At 28.2% G+C, this 18,984-nt stretch overlaps 1 protein-coding gene and 1 pseudogene across 3 annotated transcripts; both read left to right on the top strand.

Moving 5' to 3' along the window:
* The first annotated feature begins 12,767 nt into the window (after positions 1-12,767).
* LOC109791064 (G-type lectin S-receptor-like serine/threonine-protein kinase At4g27290 pseudogene) lies at positions 12,768-18,807 on the top strand (annotated as a pseudogene). Of its 2 annotated transcripts, XR_014428737.1 has the most exons (3): positions 12,768-16,272; positions 16,392-16,629; positions 16,964-18,807. The product of XR_014428737.1 is annotated as a G-type lectin S-receptor-like serine/threonine-protein kinase At4g27290 pseudogene, transcript variant X2 (transcript). The 2 variants fall into 2 exon arrangements; XR_014428736.1 differs by having other exon boundaries at positions 12,768-16,629.
* Positions 15,897-17,272, top strand: LOC145949255 (G-type lectin S-receptor-like serine/threonine-protein kinase SD1-1). Its single transcript, XM_083061370.1, has 4 exons — positions 15,897-15,989; positions 16,073-16,206; positions 16,723-16,810; positions 16,964-17,272. Exons 1-4 carry the CDS (start codon positions 15,897-15,899, stop codon positions 17,270-17,272), a joined length of 624 nt encoding a protein of 207 aa, XP_082917496.1.
* Positions 18,808-18,984: the final 177 nt, after the last annotated feature.

Here is an 18,984-nt window from a genome sequence, read left to right as displayed (position 1 = left end):
GTGGTAAGTGCTCAATACAACATATCCAATATAGTTTATTACTTAGCTTATGCAAGAACTTATTGAAAAACACCAAAGTTCATGTTTGATTCCAAGTGGGAGCAATTCCTGAGGGGGAGATTGTTTGTTGAGTGACATCAATTTTCTCGTGGCGGAAGCCTAGGTGAATTAAGCCATAGTCAAGGCACATAATGCTTAGGTTGCTATGATTAAATAGAAAGATTTGCACCCGAACTATCAATTATAACTTTTGGCCTGGTGATAAGCGCTTAATCCAACATGTCCAATATAGCTTATTGCTTACCTTATGTGAAGACTTATTAAAAACACCTAAATTCAAATCTTATCATTAACATAAATTTTCTTTTTTCATTCTTTCACTAAAAACTAGTTATATATATATATATATATATATATATATATATATATATATATATATATATATATATATATATATATATATATGAGTTAATCACCTATACACTGACAGTGTATAGGTAATTAACTCTCTCTCTCTCTCTCTATATATATGATTAACTCATATATATATATATATATATATATATATATATATATATATATATTAATGACTCCCTCCAATGGATTTTCATTTCTTCCTCCAAAAGTTTTTGTTCCTCTTTAATTATTTTTCTCATCTCCTTCAATATTTTTTTTATCTCTTTCCCCGAAATCCACATTCCCTTATTATAAAAAAAAAATTCTCATAACTTTTTTCTCTCTAAAATAGCATATATGGAATAATATTTTTGTTAATATTTATATAATAATATTTTAAGTATGATTTTATAAAATAATATTTTTAATTCTCATAACTTTATATAAGGTGGGGATTGTTGTCCACCTATATATACTATTATGTCCTTATCTGCAACACACCCTCTCATCATGTCAAAGACCGAACATCTTGAACATGAAGTTCACATGTGTTATCTCCTTGGCAAGTGTATCAATTCGTACAAGTAGTTCAATGATCAGTATAAGTATTGTCTTCCAAGGAGCTTACACAATACTATCACAAATCACTAATTTTAATAAACTGATGTATTAGGAATTAAAATTTTGATTGTTTGCAAAAATAAAGACAGTTCTCAAATAAAGATAAATGTGATAAAAAACTCTTTTTGGTATTTTTACAAACAATTGGTATGCAATAAAAACTGATTTCAACACAATAATAAAATATGTTGGGGTTTAACTTTGTAAACAATCTTTTCATGCTTACAAACAAGTTTTAATCTGGTCATACATTAAGAAATTATCATTCAACTTACAAATATACTTAGTCTCTGTTTGGAAAATTTTATGAATAATTTATTTGTGCTTATTTTATTCTATAAGTACTTATAAGAGTGTTTGGACAAACTTATAAAATATCTTATGAGTAGCTCATAACATGTTTTTAACTTATTTTGATAAGTTGTCTAGTATAGTTTATTACTTAGCTTATGCAATAACTTATTGAAAAATACCTAAGTTTGAATCTTGTCACTCACATAAATAATTTTTTTTTATTTTTTTTATTTCACTAAAACTCATTTTAATATTTTTCCATTACTCCTTTCAAAGCTTTTCATTTCTCCCTTCAAAAGTTTATATTCTTCTTTATTTTTTTTCTCTTCTCCAATTTTTTTATCTCTTCCCCCAAAATTCGGATTCCCCTAGTATATAAGCAACCTTGTAGCTTTTTTTTCTCTCAATAAAATACCACATCTCGAATAATTTTGTTGTTCATATTTATACAATAATTTTTTTATCATGATTTTGTAAAATACATAGAATTAATATTTAATTTTTAAAATTTATTTTTCTTATTATTTTTTTATCATGGTTATATATAATTGAATTATCATATTTTATTAATAATTTTATTTTTTTTATAAACCAAAAATAGGTGAATTGTTTCTAGTAATTTGTTTAATATTATTGTGCTGTAAAATGTCATTTTTAACTTTTTGCATTTGTATTTGGATTAAATATGTTTTTAATCCTCATAAAATTAGAAGTTATGATTTTAATTCTCATAAAAAAAATTATTTTTTTCATCCTTCTAAAATTTGTAAGCATTGTTTTTTGTCCTAATAAGATAAATAAAATTTGGTTTGATCGATCCCTATAAGATATTTTTTTGATTTTCACACCTCTGAAATTCAAAGGCAGTATTTTTTTTTTGTCTCTAATAGATATTTTAAGGTGATGAATAACAATTATTTTAAGGATGTAAACAAATTTTTAGAGTTATTAAACACTAACATGATATCACTAACAGTTGTGTATGTAACACCGAAGATATTCAATTAATATTTTAAGATTTAAATATGTTTTTAGTTCCCCAAATTTAAGATAAATTTATTTTTGGTCCCTCAAATTTGAAACTATTATTTTTAGTCCTTGTAATTTGCAAAAATCTTATTTTAGTTCCTCATATCACTAATAACATATGTGAAAGTGATAAGTTTAAATAATTATGCAATATCAGATAGGTATAATGTGATATTTTCACTAATAAGGATATTAGTAGATAGATTTTATGTACATTTTTGACAAATATTCTAACAAAATTTGAGTATAAGGACTAAAATAATTTTTTTAAAATTACAAGGATTAAAGAGATCAGTTTTAAATTTGAGAGACTAAAAACAAACATACCTTAAAATTAAGAGGCAAAACATATTTAAGCCATATTCACTACAACAAAAAAGTAAATTTCTAACGGACATAATCCGTCGATAAAAAGGAATATCCATCGGAAAAAGAGAATTTTTAATGGATTTGCATCCGTCAAAAAATTGGGCGTAAAAAAATCCGTTAAAAACAATTTAACTCGTCAGAAATTTCCGACAGATATATCTATAAAAAATTGTTTGAAAATCTTTATGTGATTCCGACGAATATATCTATCAAAAAATTTCTGTTTAATTTTAATAAATTTATTAATGTAACACCCCTCATATTGGTTTCTCAAGGGTTCCATTTCATGATACTTTATTTTTCCGCATGCATTGTCCTTACTTGCACAATTTCTGAAAAACTTCCCAGAAGGTCACCCATCCATATAATACTTCAAGTCAAGCACGCTTAACTGTAGAGTTCTAATAAGATAAGCTACAGAAAAGTAGATGCATGTTGTTAGCATATGTAATACAAATTAATTCATGCAAGTCATTCTCAACTATACAATCTCATACTTGTACTATTTCTATATTCTCTCATTCTGATGTGTCTAGACTGTTATAAAAATATAATAATATATTACCAATAATAATAATTATATTATATTTAATTAATCTTTATTTGTATATATAATCACTTTTATATTTCATTAAACCTACTTATTTCTATTTAAAATTAATATTATGATAAAATTTCAATTATTTATTATAAATTTAAATGTTTAACTAATAATTTATATATTTTAAAATATTATTTTTATAATTTATAATTATAATATAATTTATAAAATTATAAGTATTTATTTATTACATACTTATAAATTAAATTTAACATTTTAAATAGTTATTAATTAACTTATTATATTTATCCTTATTTTATTTTCTAATTATCAACCATTAATAAAATACTAATTTAAAATCTTATCTAATTATATCATAATATTTTTATATCAAATTTAAAACTAGATATTAGTTATACAAAAATATTAAGATCATATAGTAAATTGTCAATAAGATTCTAATTAAATAATTTAAAATAATTAATTTTTCAACTATATTGTTAGCAAATAATTTATTCCAAAGCTAATCAATTTTTTCTATATTAATTATCAATACAATTTAATAATTTTTAATTTAACAGTTGGATCGATGAAAATCAACATACACCATAAGTTATTAAGCAGAGTAACTTTACTAAGAATTACTTTGTGAGTCATTTGATTCCTCCTCACTATAAGAAAATTGTCATATAGTGACACACATCCTATAGTAACACAATATGTGTCACTAAAAACTACTTTTATCTATACAATAAATATAATATATGTTGGTATATTGTTAAAAAGTGTGGGTATAGGCTATAGTGACACACAAAATATGTTATTAAATCTCATTCAAAATCAACACTAAAATTGTATGTAACTATATGTCAAATAGATATATACCTACATATATTATACCTATAGTGACACTTTTTGTATGCCACTATATATGTAACATTTCTTGTAGTGCCTCCTCCTCCTCCTCCCTCTCTCTCTCTCTCTCTCTCTCTCTCTCTCTCTCTATATATATATATATATATATATATATATATATATATATATATATATAATTTTATTGATCTTTTTTAATTATCATTGTCAATTTTGTAAAAAATTCTTATATTTTTTACAAATATAAATTCGTCAAAAATATTTCATTAGTAATATAATTTTTTATGAATTTTTTTTTATCGACAATAAATTTTTTTTGACATATTTATATCTGTTAAAAATTACCGACGGATACCTATCATAAATATAAATTTTTCGATAGATTTATATCTGTAAAAAATTATCCGTCAAAAATATAAATTTTCCGACACATTGTGTCTGTCAAAAATTATCCGTTGGTAAAATCCATCAAAAATATAAATTTTTCAAAAAATTTGTATCCATCAGAAATTATCTGTCTATAATATAACTTTTCCTTTGAAATCTTTTTCTCGTCGGAAATATAAATTTCCCAACAAATTTGTATTCGTAAGAAATTATCTGTCGGCAATTTACATTTTTTTAGTGATTTTAATAAACAAAATGTTGTTAAAAATGATCACACAAATAATACAGACCAAAAATAATAGTTTCATATTCAGATGGGTGAAAAAAAAAATTTATTTTATAGACTAAAATCAAAATTAGCTACTTTTGTAGAGAATAAAGATATCTTTAAGCCTTTGATTTAACTTTCAGTCAAAATTTAATTTTTAATTTTTAAAATAAAATAACATTTTATAAGTGCTTAAATAATGATATATCCAAATACAATAACTTACTAAATTTTGAGCACTTATAACATAAGTTGTTATTGCATAAAAGCTTATTAAATAAGATCTTAAATAAGTTATTTTTCCAAACGAGTCCTTAAACTTTAATTCCTTACAAGTTGGAGTTTAAGTTTCTTGACTAAATTATCAATTCCTTGGAATAACTTAACCAAGAAGCCAACTTTAAGAACAATAGCTTATGAATGACTAATAACATTTACTCTATTCCTAGAGGTAAATACCATTAGTTACTCTACTTTAATTCAAAGCTTCACAAACATTTTCCAATCACATTAAACTCACAAAATTAACTTAAGGGACAACAAATATTAAGCAAATAAGAAAACAATAATATTGAATAATAACTAGGAAGAATAACTTAGAATGCGAACATGTAAATAAGTATAATTATATCAAACCCTAAGAAGGGTAAACTTATAAAATCTTGTCTTTTCTCATTAATGACATATTAACATTTTGGCACTAAGCGTGGAAATCCACACTCAGTGTGAGACAAGGAAGAACAAAAATTGACCTCTGAAACTATGGTGCTAAACGTGAAATTCCACGTTTAGCGTGACAAAATGAATTAGCTTGTTAAATTCTCTCAAAGGTGCTAAGCGTGAGATTCCACACCAGTGTCAAAACTTAGCCAAATTTCTTTGTCTTTCTTGATACTTACCAAGCTGTCCACTTAGCCAAATTTTTTCTCATCTATAAAATAACATCAAAAGACTTGTAAATTTCTTAAAAACTTAAGTTATAAACTAAAGTTAACTTCTAACAAATTAAGATACATTTAAATCAAGAGCTCAAGTCAAAGAAAATTAAGAAAAGTGTTGTAATTTATACTACAAAATTAAAGTAAATATGACCCTTATAAGCAAAACTGGATATCTGCCAATGACAATTTTTTTTTAGGATAATCAAACTTATAAATCAGTAGTTTTATAAGGTCAATTTGTTGAGCAACCGAAATCAAACTTATAAAACTGCCTTATAAGATCAACTTGTAGAGTAGCACTTATTCGGTTGCTAGTTTTCAAGGCATAAACTTCTTCCTTCGATTCAGAACACAATTCACTTGTTTTCAAGGTGCCATTATAACATCAATGTCTGAAGATCCCTCATCGGGTTCTTTACAACAGATAGCATTTGTGTGGTTGTACCTCCCTTCCTTGGTTCATGGCATTACAGTTGAATTCTGTCCAATATTCTCCAGATATTGCCTTGTCTTGTCTCTGACTTGGTAAATGAAATATATATATGCACTTAGTTTAAATGACTGTTTTATTTTTCTTACCGGATAAGATATTCACCAATTAGTCCAAGGAAAAGACAATTTGTTGAAGTCCGAGTTTTGTAGATTAATAAAGAGTAGCCCTTTAAAAAAGTCAAAGTAAGAGGTACTTGATTAGGATATGTGTTAATTCCAAGGTGGTGTATGGATTCTACTATCATAGAAATCTAATTAAAAGGTCAACCACGCTACATGAAGTGGATCCCTTTCTTTTAAATGTGATTCAACATAATTTTGATGGTTCCATAAAAAGGAATTATGTTAATTTATAGATGTAGTCATAACCAATGCCAACTTGAACATTTATTCCTTACAACGGGATGGAAGTAGACGCAATGAAGTTGCTGAACAATTCAATATTATTTTATTATTGTGTCTTACTTGAGGAACTAACTAACATTCAAAGTATTATTAATGATATAAAAATATTGAAAAAAAAAATTGCACCTAGATGGAGATATTTTGTAAGGTACAACGGTGAAAAACATTAAATACTTATAAGAGTTAATCACTTATATACTACCAGTGTAAAGTTTTTTACACTGGTAGCCAATCAGATCTGTTACTAGTACCTTTTTTATGTTAATTTAATTAAATGAGCAAATGACATGACACTATTAACAGATCTAATTAGTTGCCATTGTAAAAAAAATTTACACGGACAGTGTATAGGTGATTAACTCTACTTATAATATGTAATGTAATGACTCAATAGATCGTTACAAGATTACAACACATATAAGTAATGGAAAGCTTAAAGTCAATTAAACTAGGATTTCATGCAAACAGTGCAAACAGTCCTTGCATATTTATGTAACATTATATATATAAGGTGCAAGAAAACATAAATAGTTCCTAAATATATGACTAAAAACATAATTTTCTTATAGAGTTACATTCATCCTTTTATATATATATATATATATATATATATATATATAGGGAGCATATCAAGTGAGAGGAAATTTATTATAAGAGATGAGAGAGTTAAAATATAACCCTTAGATTAATCAAGTGAGAGAAAATTTGGGGTTTAATCAAGTGAGAGGAAATTAATCTAAGGGTTATATTTTAACCCTCTCATTTCTCATAATAAATTCTCTCTCACTTAATATGCTCCACACACACACATATATATATATATATATATATATATATATATATATAATATGTACAAAACCAAAAATTGAAAATAAGATTTAAGTGTTGGCCATGACATTTATATGTTGCATATAAGAACATCACCTACAAAAGTCATTCACAAAAATGGCCACTAAGCCTAGTCCTCCAACATAATCCTGACCTACTCTCATTACACCAACTATATGATCATTGCAATCAAACACATGGAAACATATGAGTAAGTTCACAAATAAAGGTAACAACTCAAAAACTTTATGCATTGTCACACATTTTTCAACTTTGGAGATCTCTTACAACTCGGAGATACTACAACATGAACAACAACTCACAATTACCTTCGATTGGTTAATTTTGATGAATAATTCTACGAAATACTAAATGCTCACATCTACATAACCATCAACCAAACTCAAACTATAGAGTCAAAACAAAATCTTAATTTTTATATTGTTAAAAATAGAACATAAAAGAGAGGTGTGTGACTAAAAACAAATATCATAGGTTGAGATTAGAAAATCCAAACAACAAAATATAAAAAAGTGACAAAAACTTATATGATATATTTGAGTAATAAATTTAGTTTTGTACACATTAAAAGTGCTATAAGTGTTTAAATACTAAAACTAATTAACTTTTAATTGAATAAAACAAACAATAAATTATGACTAAGATAATAAACAAACATAATTTTTTCTACATAATTTACTTTTTTTAAAAATATAAGTAATTTTTTAACTAAACTTACAAATAAAATAGAGAATTACATAAATTTTAAAATATTTAATTATGATAATATATCACCTGTCGACATATATAATAAACTTTATATAAAACAGTATTCTAAAATTTAAAACCTATTCACCATTTAAAATTTGGTGTAAATGATTACTAATTAGGTTAAATTAAGAGAAAGAATGTGAGGGGAGGGGGGTACAAGACACTTGTTGGGGATATGTAGGGTGCGATGTCGACAACAATCACACTAGTGGGTAAAGAAGAGAAGGAAGAACTGGGAAGAGAGTGGAGAGCAGTGTGTGTCCCTACATGGACGTTTTTGGTTGTAGGAAGAGGGAGAGATGAAGGAAGGAAAGGGATAGGAGAAACGCATTACGGTGGTTCTGGTGGTGGATGACATATGACAATGGAGGAATAAAAGAAAAAGAATAATACTATTAGGGTTGTGTAGAGTATTTAGAAGAGGAAAACTATAATAGAAAGTCAAATTCTTAAGATATAAACGAATAAACTAATAGGTTGATGGTAATATTATATAGCTTAGTGCGACGTGATAATGCATTGGTGTGTAGCTCAATTTTTTATATATCATATAAATATAAATAAAGAACCAAATTAAAATTTATAATTTAAAGAGTCATTTGAAAAGTTTTAAATAGTTCAAAGAGACAATACGCTACTTAATAACTTAACATTTTCGATATAGACGTTCATTAGTCTTTTTAAAAATGCTACCGGTGATAGAACACTCCCTACTAAAAAAATTGTCATTCTCCTGCGAATTTTCCTAAAAGAAATATTCATAGAAATTTTTTGCAAATTTTTTTACAATAATAATTTCACAAAAAAAATTTACGAATTTATTTGCGAAAAATAATTTACAGTTATTTCTTACAAATTTTTTTATGAAAAATAATCTACAAGAAATTTTTGTAAATTTTGCTACAATCTTAATGATCATACAAATTTTTTGGCATGGTAAAAATTTGAAGAAAATATTGTAAGAATTTTATTTTGTTTCTTGCAGATTTTCTTGCAAAAATAAATTTGCACGTAATGTTTACTAAATGGTAGAAAACTTTCACAGGTAACTTTTCCTGCGGATTTTCCTGTCAATTTTAATCCGCAAGAAAAATAAAAAAAATTTGAATTTATAAGTTTAATATTTTAAAAAAACTTCAAGTCCCACATCGATTGAAAATAAAACAATTAAAGAGTATATAAGTTGAGGCAACACTTACCTTACAAGTTGATTTGTAAGGTTGAGTGTTTGCCTTATAATATACAATCTTAGAGTTTAAAATATTATGTATCACATGTTGGAGGCGATGAATTCATTGTGAGCATTTGAAAGTTGAAGAATTTGTAGTAATTTCTTTGATATTTTTCGTAAAAAATATTCTTGTAGAATTTCTTGCAAAAAAATTCACAGGATAAAAATTCGCGTGAATAATTTGTAGGAATAATGTTTGCTGCGAATTTTAATACAAAATTTGCATGAAAAGTCGCATATAATAAGAGAAATTCTAGTAGTGACTATAATTTAAAGTGTAACATCTTTTTTTTTAAGAATATAATATAAATATTTTATTAATAATTTTGATATTTGTTTTATTAATAGGAGTTATTTAATATTTACTTAATTATTATGTTTTAATATATAATGTAACATATTTTATTAAAAGGGAAGAGATTTGTAATTATAGTTAATTCTTTTAACTATAAGGTTAAAGGAATGTTAAGATTTTAAAAATAAAAGATTTTTGTTTAGTTTTCACGTTTTCTTATTCTTTTAGGCACGCATTCGTGCTTTAGAGCTCAGAAAATAGAAGCTAGAAGGAAATCACCTTGAAACCATGTACCCATCGTCTAGTGCTTATCCAAGTACTGAGAGAAGTGAGAAACTTTGCTTTGGGTGTGAGAATGTATGCTGAATAGTAGGATTGACCCTCAACCTATGTGATATGTCTATGTATGAGGGGTTTTTCCCAAATGTCTTTATCTTCTTTGCTTCTCGTTGTATGCTTTGATTGATTTAATTAATATGAAGGTGTTGGAAATTTTTGAGTTTGGCTTAATATGGGTTGGAGATGTTAGGGAATGGTGTAAAAAAAGTTAGAAATCCATAAATAGTGTAATTTCCCATTCGGAACTATCATATTCTATTTCAAGCGACCATAGTCACGCTCTAAGCGAATTTATCTCGCTTCAAGTGAATTCAGGCTCGATTAATTGAGGCCTCATAGAGAGATTTGGGTGGTGCTTGCTTCGAGTGAATTTTATCTCGCGTCGAGTTGATCTTTTGGTCAACACTCGCTCTTAAGCAAAAGATTGGCTTTGTTAAGCAAGTAGATGTCTGAATTGGCTTTTGTTGTCTTCATAAAATTTGTAGCCTTAGATGTTAGCTTTCAAATGCTGTTAAAATCACCTACAAAAAAGGTGTAAAACTCAAATTATGGTCAAATTAGTGAGCAAAGGTCAGGCTGCTAAGTTTAGGTTAAAACATTGTGATTTTATATTTATTTAAAATAGTAGATGAAATAATTAGCTCTTGAGGTCAACATAGAAGTTGAAAATAATTATCTTAGCTTTTTAATAAAATTAAGATCTCAACTTAATAACATATATATAGCTAGCTAAGGTGTTCGGACCACATGATATTATAGAAGATTATGTTATGGAAATGTAGTATAGATGTGAGTGTGCTATTGATATGCTTGTGAGCTATGTATGAGTTATAGTGATGTGATCCCTTATGCCATTGATTTCTAATATTTAATTGAAATATCTGAATTGTTAATTGCTATATTTAGAATGGTTGATGATTTTATGATATGGGATCAGTTGACGGTGAATTAAAGAGATCATGTGAAATGTTACGCATAGAGCGTGTTTGACATGCATCATGTGCATAAAAGTGGTTTTTTAAGGGAACAATATGGAATATACCGTCAAAGAAGGTCCATTGTGTGAAAGCTTGGGAGCCAACTTTGGAGATAACTTAGTTTGGAAGTCTCATCCTTATCCTCGTGAGCATGGAATGTATCTTGCATGACTTAGTTACCCTGACCAGATCTTGATAGGATATCCGTCTAGTGAGAGTGCACAAAGGGGGTGACCCGGTATGTACTCCTAGACTACTCTAGTGTGTTGATCGCGACAATGCACAAGTGTAATATGTGAGATTTTTACTAACATCACATGCATGATAATATATAATTCGTGTCCATTGTATATGCATTATAATCTTATCTATTTTGCTTACTATACTATGAATGAGTTAAGTATGATGATGTGTAACTGTATATGTTATATCTTATTATATGTATTTTTTGTGTTTAGCTAGTCGATTTGCATTCCTACACCATGAGCTAGAGTAAGATGTTTCTCACTCCCTTTTCTTTTGTGTTGTTTCCTTATGATTTCTACATATGATCATTAGCATGGTGCTGAGGATGTTGGTGATGAGGCCTAAACTTCAATATTGGATTTTGCTCTGATAGAATGTGATCATGATATCGAAGATTAGTTAGGACTAGCTAGTATTTGATTCATGTTATTTAATTTGAATAGTTCGATTTTAATTCCTTTATAATTTTATTATTTTTGTCATGTTTAGTTTGATTTAATAATGTGATATTTTCTATACCTATATTGATTTTGAGTTCTTTTATTATATTAAGGTTATTCAATTTTATATTATTCATATTTTATAGTATGTGAGATAGAGGATGTCGCATTTAGTATTGTATTTTTATGTATTAATATATATTAGAGTGTTGGGATACAAACAAGTCTCACATCGATAAAATAAGAAAAAAAAAATAACTTATAAAACACACACATACTTCAATGTTGAGAGGCCTTTTGGGTAATGAGTAAAATCGTGAGGGCTTAGGTGCAAAGTGGACAATATCTCATCATTGTGAAGTATGTTTGTGTAATAACCTTATAAAAATAACCCTCATAAAATATCACATCAAACAAATACTACAAAAATAACCCCATCTCTAGTATCAGAGTCGCAAGGTTAGATGCGATAACAACCCTCATAACTCATAACATATAATGTGATATATAAAAACAAGGAGAGGATTATTAGGTTACAAACAAGTCCCACATCGATAAAATAAGAGAAAAAATAACAACTTATAAAATACACATACTTCAATGTTGAGAGGCCTTTTGGGTAATGACTAAAAGTAAAATCGTGAGAACTTAGACTCAAAGCGGACAATATCTCATCATTGTAGAATATGTTTGTTTAATAACCATATAAAAATAATTCTCATAAAATATGCTCTCAAATAAATATCATAAAATAACCCATCACTTATATTTCAAGGAATCCTTTATCAAAATTTGTAAGACATCATTTTTATGGGCCTTTATGAAACTTACATATACTCATCTTTATTCAACGTGAAACCTTACCTTTATAATTACACTAACAATATCTTATTTCCACTATACTTTCGACACAAGGGACTCTCTTCCAGGGATAAATTGTCATTTTTATTGCCTAACACTCATCCAAATTACTCACTTGGTTGTATCATTATCTCTAAACCAATTGTTGGAAAGTAGCTGGATGTTAACATTGGGAGTATCAACTAAACTTGCCACCAAATCTAAACATAAGGGTTTTTATCACTTATATAATATGAAGCACCGACTCCAACATCGATACATTGGACACAACACCTTCACACAACTAAAGTCTATATATCATAAACAAAATATTAAATTGATTAACATTTGATAATTAAACGGTGTCATTATCATAGAAAAAAAAGTTCACAATACTAAACTTTGTCGTTTTACATTAAAAAAAATTGGGAGTTGCTACGCTACCATCAAAGATTGAGGGGTTTCAATACATTTTTTTTATGTAAACTCATAAAATATTTTAAAAAAATTAATTTAATTATAAAATAAATAATCTAAATTATATTATAAAATAAAAAATAATAAAAAATTATATATATTAAAACTATAAGATTTCAATAATATTATAAAATATTAAAAAAAAAGGAAAAAATTAATAAATAATAAAAATAAAAAATTATTAAAATTACAATATAGAAATTCAAAAATTTAAGACAAAAATACAAAAAATATACTTTAAAAACTATTAAAATTAAAATATAAAAATTCAAAAATTTTAAGTGAAAAGATAAAAATATATTTAAAAAATTATTAAAATTAAACTATTTAAATATATAATAATATTATTACAAATAAATTAGATTATATAAAATAAAAATAAAATGAGTAAATAATTTAAAAATTAAAAAAATAAAATATCATAAATATTATATAAATAAATTATTAAAAATATAAAATATAAAAAACTGTACCGGTACCCTCTTAAATAAGATAGGTACCATAGAATTTCTCAAAAAAATTAACCAACAAATTGCTAAGATTTTTAATAGAGTCCAAAACACCATTTATAAAATAAAAATAAGAAATTTATTTCTTATGATTCTATTTATAATTGTAAAAAGATTGGTAAAAAAAAAAAAACCATATCTAGCCATTTAAGGTGTGACCGGCTGTATCAAAGCCATAAATAAATAAATAAATAAATAAATAACAACACCGCAAAAATGTATCTCATACAAAAGTGTGCAAGTGGCTCGGTGTCGGAGGAGTGTCACACTCTCCAACACTTTCGTTACTAGGTGTATCGGTGCTTCCCATGTTATATATTACTCATCTAATATGATGTAAGAATTCTCATTCACACTTTCGCGGCAAATTAATCAACCTAAGTTTGTTTTATTTATGCTGCAATTCTACGTAAGATGGACTTGGTCTTTCCCTGAGAAAACTGATTTCTTCGCTGCTTGCATTTCGCCCCGCTTTCACACCAGTTTATCGAGTTCCTTCCATGTTATGTTGATCCTCTATTCCTCTTCCTCCACAAAAATGTTTTCTCTCAAACTTCCTGTTACTTATTTGTTTCTTCTTGTTCTCCTACATGATTACAACTTCCACTTCAGTAGACACTTTAGCAGTGAGTCAATCTATCAGAGATGGAGAGACTTTGGTTTCTGCAGGTGGAATTATTGAACTGGGATTCTTTCCCCTAGGAAATTCAACAAGACGATACTTGGGTATATGGTACAGAAATGTATCCCCTACAACAGTGGTGTGGGTGGCTAACAGAAATACACCTCTTGAGAATAACTCGGGAGTTTTCAAACTCGATGAAAAAGGGATTCTTGTGCTTCTCAATGCTAAAAACAGCACTCTTTGGTCATTCGACATATCAAGCACAGAAGTGAATAATCCAATGGCTTATCTTTTGGATTCAGGAAATCTTGTTGTGAAAAGTAGACAGGGAACCTTGTGGCAAAGTTTTGATTATCCGGGTGATGCATGGATGCCTGAAATGAAAATTGGATGGAACTTAGAGACTGGTCAAGAAAGATATTTATCATCATGGAAAAGTGAAGATCCTGCTGAGGGAGAATATACTCTAAAACTTGACCTTAGAGGATTGCCTCAAATAGTTATCTTCAAGGGAAGTGAAATAGAAAAGAGATTAGGGTCGTGGAATGGCTTTTCTCTAGCTGGAAATCCAGTTCAAACCGTTGAAACGACGACACCAGAATTTGATACTAGTGGAAATGTAGTGTATTATTATTACGAGGATTTTGATAGCTCTGTCTTCTTCGTATTTACCTTGACCCCATCAGGCACAGGGAAGAGTTTATCTTGGACAACTGAAACAAGCACCAGGCCTTACGTCTCAACTGGGGAGCAAGATCAATGCGAGAATTTTGCCTTTTGTGGCACAAATTCTATTTGCAATTATGATAGTAACCATCCAACTTGTGAATGCCTGAGAGGTTATGTTCCAAAGTCTCCTGATCAGTGGAATATATCACTTTGGCTCAATGGTTGTGTTCCAAGGAATAAATCCACTTGCAATAACAGTTACACAGATGGCTTCTTCAAGTACACAAACTTGAAAGTGCCAGACACATCTTCATCATGATTTAATATAACCATTAACCTTGATAAATGTCGTAAGTTATGTCTTAAGAATTGTTCTTGTACAGCATATGCCAATTTAGATATCCTTGATGGAGGAAGGGGGAGTCTACTTTGGTTTAATACTCTAGTTGACATGAGGAAATTCTCTCAATGGGGACAAGACTTGTATGTCAGAGTCCCTACTTCAGAATTAGGTACCCAATCAATATTTTGATTTTGATTTTAATTTTTTCCTGCTTCAGATATGTGAAATGCATGATTTTGCCAACAACTGCATAGAAAGTTATTAGTAATGTATGTTATTAATTATATGGCATTTGTTTTTCAAATTAAATACATTATCCTTCTCCTACTCAGTCTTAAGAAACTGGATTCACTCTCTCTTCTTCAGTCAATAGAGCTGTTTATTTTAGAGTGGGTGTCTGATCGTGCTATTTTTCTTAGATCATGCTGGCCACGGAAACAGCAGAAAGAAGATAGTAGGAATTGTTGTTGGTGTGACTAGTTTTGGATTAATTGCCACATGTTTATGCATATTTATAATTAGAAATCCAGGTAAGTATATAGATATAATTTATCTTCGAATACCGTAAATTAGGCACACAAAAATTGCATATTATGTGTCCATGATGGCATACTTCTATTTTCCAACAAATCAGGGGCTGACAGAAAATTTTATAACAGGCATTACAAAAAAATAAAGAGAACCGAACACATGGATTTGCCAACTTTTAATTTGTCAGTCCTTGCTAAGGCCACCGGAAACTTTTCCACTGAAAACAAGATTGGAGAAGGTGGCTTTGGACCAGTACACAAGGTGATAGAAAATAATGATAATCGAAACATATATTTTCCTTGGGAACTTTCTAACATTAGCAGAATATTTTTCAGGGCACATTGATTGATGGGAAAGAGATAGCTGTGAAAAGACTTTCAAAGAATTCTGAACAAGGATTATATGAGTTTAAAAATGAAGTGGCATTGATAGCAAAACTTCAGCACCGTAATCCTTGTGAAGCTTCTTGGTTGCTGCATTGAAGGAGAACAAAAAATGTTGATGCCCAACCACAGCTTGGACTACTTTGTTTTTGGTTAGAGGCATTATGATTTTATTCTAAGCATCGTTTCAGTCTTTTTAATTGTTATAAATTACAGTCTAGGAAATTATGAAGACTTTCACTGCTGTGCTAAATATGTGTGAATTGACTAGATGAAACCAAGAGGAAAATCCTAGATTGGAGTAAACGTTTCAACATTATTAGTGGTATTACTGGAGGACTTCTATATCTTCATCAAGACTCAACACTGAGGATTATTCACAGAGATCTAAAAACTAGCAATATTTTACAAGATGCAAATTTAAATCCTAAAATATCAGACTTTGGCTAAGCTCGGTTATTGTTGGGAGATCAAGTTGAGGCAAACATAAATAGAGTGGCTGGAACATAGTGAGTTAGTTTGTTTCTTAATGATAGATTATGATTCTTTGACATTTTTCAATCAACTTTTAATTATTATTTATGAAAAAATTTTATTTTCAGTGGTTACATACCTCCAGAATATGTTGCTCGTGGACATTTCTATGTTAAATCAAATGTTTTTAGTTATGGTGTGATAATATTAGAGATTGTAAGTGGGAAAAAAATAGAGAATTTTTAAACTCAGAACACCAAAAATAATCTTCTTGGACATGTAAGCACATTTATCTAATCTGATCTGATTATATTAGTATTTATAACTTGATTTATTTCATTCGTACTAATTTAATTTTTATTATCTTAGGCATGGAGATTTTGGAATGAAGAGAGGGCCCTGAAACTACTGGATAATGCGATAGCAGAACAATACACACCCTCTAAAGTCATACGATGCATACAAGTAGGTCTATTATGCGTGCAACAAAGGCCAGAAGATAGGCCAGACATGTCATCAGTAGTTTTAATGTTGAATGGTGATAAATTATTGCCTAAGCCTAAGGTTCCTGGTTTTTACACTGAAATAGATATTATAATAGATGCAAGCTCTTCATCGACAAATCACAAACCGTACTCAATTAATGAACTTTCCATCACAATGTTAGAAGCAAGATAGAAATTGGAAGCAAGAAAATGTTAAGACTTCACCTTCCAAAGGGTTATTTGAGCATACATAATTAGTCAAAAGCTCCTGATTGCAATAGAATACGATTGTGAAGAAGGAAAACAAAATAGTTAGAAGCCTTTACATGGAACAATCTAGATTCCTCTCAACTTGTTCCACACGACTCAGGGAAGCAAAAAATTAACAAGCTTTATGTCACACGTTACCAAGACTTTGATTTTTGTACATGACTACCAAATCTGCTAGAATTATTTCAATTTTGAAGTTCAGTCAGATTAATAATATTGTCAAAATAAAAGAATACTAGTACTCATTTTCAAACAAGTTATTTACTTTGGACACCCTTTTGTTGAGACAATTAAACACTAGACAACACTCGCAACCTTGTCACAGATGTGAGCCGGTCGCAACTCTGATTCAACCCGGAGACGCGTGCAACCACCACAGACATGTGACACCCGCAATGTCATCACAGATGCGAGACGGTCGCAACTCCGATTCAACTGGACAACGTCTGAAACCTCATCGTAGATGCGCAATGCCTACAATCCCATTCAATCTTCATTGCGATCATCTTTGTAATCTTTTTTATAAAAAAAAAAAAAAAAAGTCTTTAACCTTCAATTTGTTGGCCGTTTGAGTTATTTTTGATTGATCAAGTTATAAGGGTAATTTCAGGAGCTTCTATCCCTATTTGTTAAGGTGTCACGAAGGCATTTCCTTTGCTGGTGTAAAATCTTTGACAATCCGGTCATAAATTAATGGGGTAAGAGGTCACCCATTTCTATATGCCCTCTATAAATTTTATAAATAACTTATTTTTAAATGTCTTCTTAAATTATTATATATGGATGAGATAGCATATGAGATTCTTGGTGGATGAGACAACCCTGCACTCAAGATCTACACATATCTCTCATGGAATTGGATTGTGGATCTCGCATGAAATTGAACTTCAAACTTTGGGGGAATCATGAAACTGAACTTCAAACTTTGGAAGAATCATGGAATTGAATTTTTTCTTCATCTTTAAAAATTTTCTCCATTATCTTATGTATGTTGTTCTTTGTTTAGAAGAATTTTATAATTACTTTTTGAAACTCTATTTTTTAGAATTGTAAATATATATTTCTTTATATATTATAAATTGAACAAAAAAAATATTTTGAATGTCATTACCTTGTATTGTAATTGTTGGAAGTATTCATTCCTTCTCATGTTTCAAATTTTGTAATTTCCCTCTTTTATCTCCATAATTTAGATATACCTATTTGTAATTATGAATGACTTTTCATAAGTCTTTTTCCTTTCGGATTGTGCTATTTAGGTGGTGTAAATATCATAAATTACAATGCATTCACTCCTTGTGGTTGATAGATACATTGTCATATTTTACTTAGTCTTTATTATATTTTTTCTCTTTTAATTTTTTCTAAACTTTTTTCACTAAGAAATGTGTGACTCTAAAGAAAGTAGATGATGAGATATCTCAAAAAGTCATGAAAAAAATTATAAAAAATAAGATGTCAAATTATTAATAAATAAATAATTTTTTTTATTTACTAAATTAAAATATAATCAATGTCTCTTAATTAAAAATTAATAATCAATAATAACTATTAATTATTACATTTCATTATGACATAATTGTCTAAATTAATTATTGTTTAAATATTTATTACAAACCTTAATTTTAAAATAAT

The sequence above is a fragment of the Cajanus cajan genome, chromosome 8 (assembly GCF_000230855.2).
Source record: "Cajanus cajan strain Asha chromosome 8, NIPB_CcT2T_4, whole genome shotgun sequence".
Lineage (NCBI taxonomy): Eukaryota > Viridiplantae > Streptophyta > Magnoliopsida > Fabales > Fabaceae > Cajanus > Cajanus cajan.
Note: the sequence above shows the minus strand (reverse complement) of the source record. Positions and strands in the feature narration are given on the sequence as shown.

Coding starts and splice junctions, on each gene's coding strand:
- LOC145949255 (XM_083061370.1), top strand. CDS start 15,897: ATGGATTTGCCAACTTTTAATTTGTCAGTCCTTGCTAAGGCCACCGGA. Junction 15,990..16,072: donor GAGAAGGTGGCTTTGGACCA/GTACACAAGGTG, acceptor AATATTTTTCAG/GGCACATTGATTGATGGGAA. Junction 16,811..16,963: donor GTGTGATAATATTAGAGATT/GTAAGTGGGAAA, acceptor TTATTATCTTAG/GCATGGAGATTTTGGAATGA.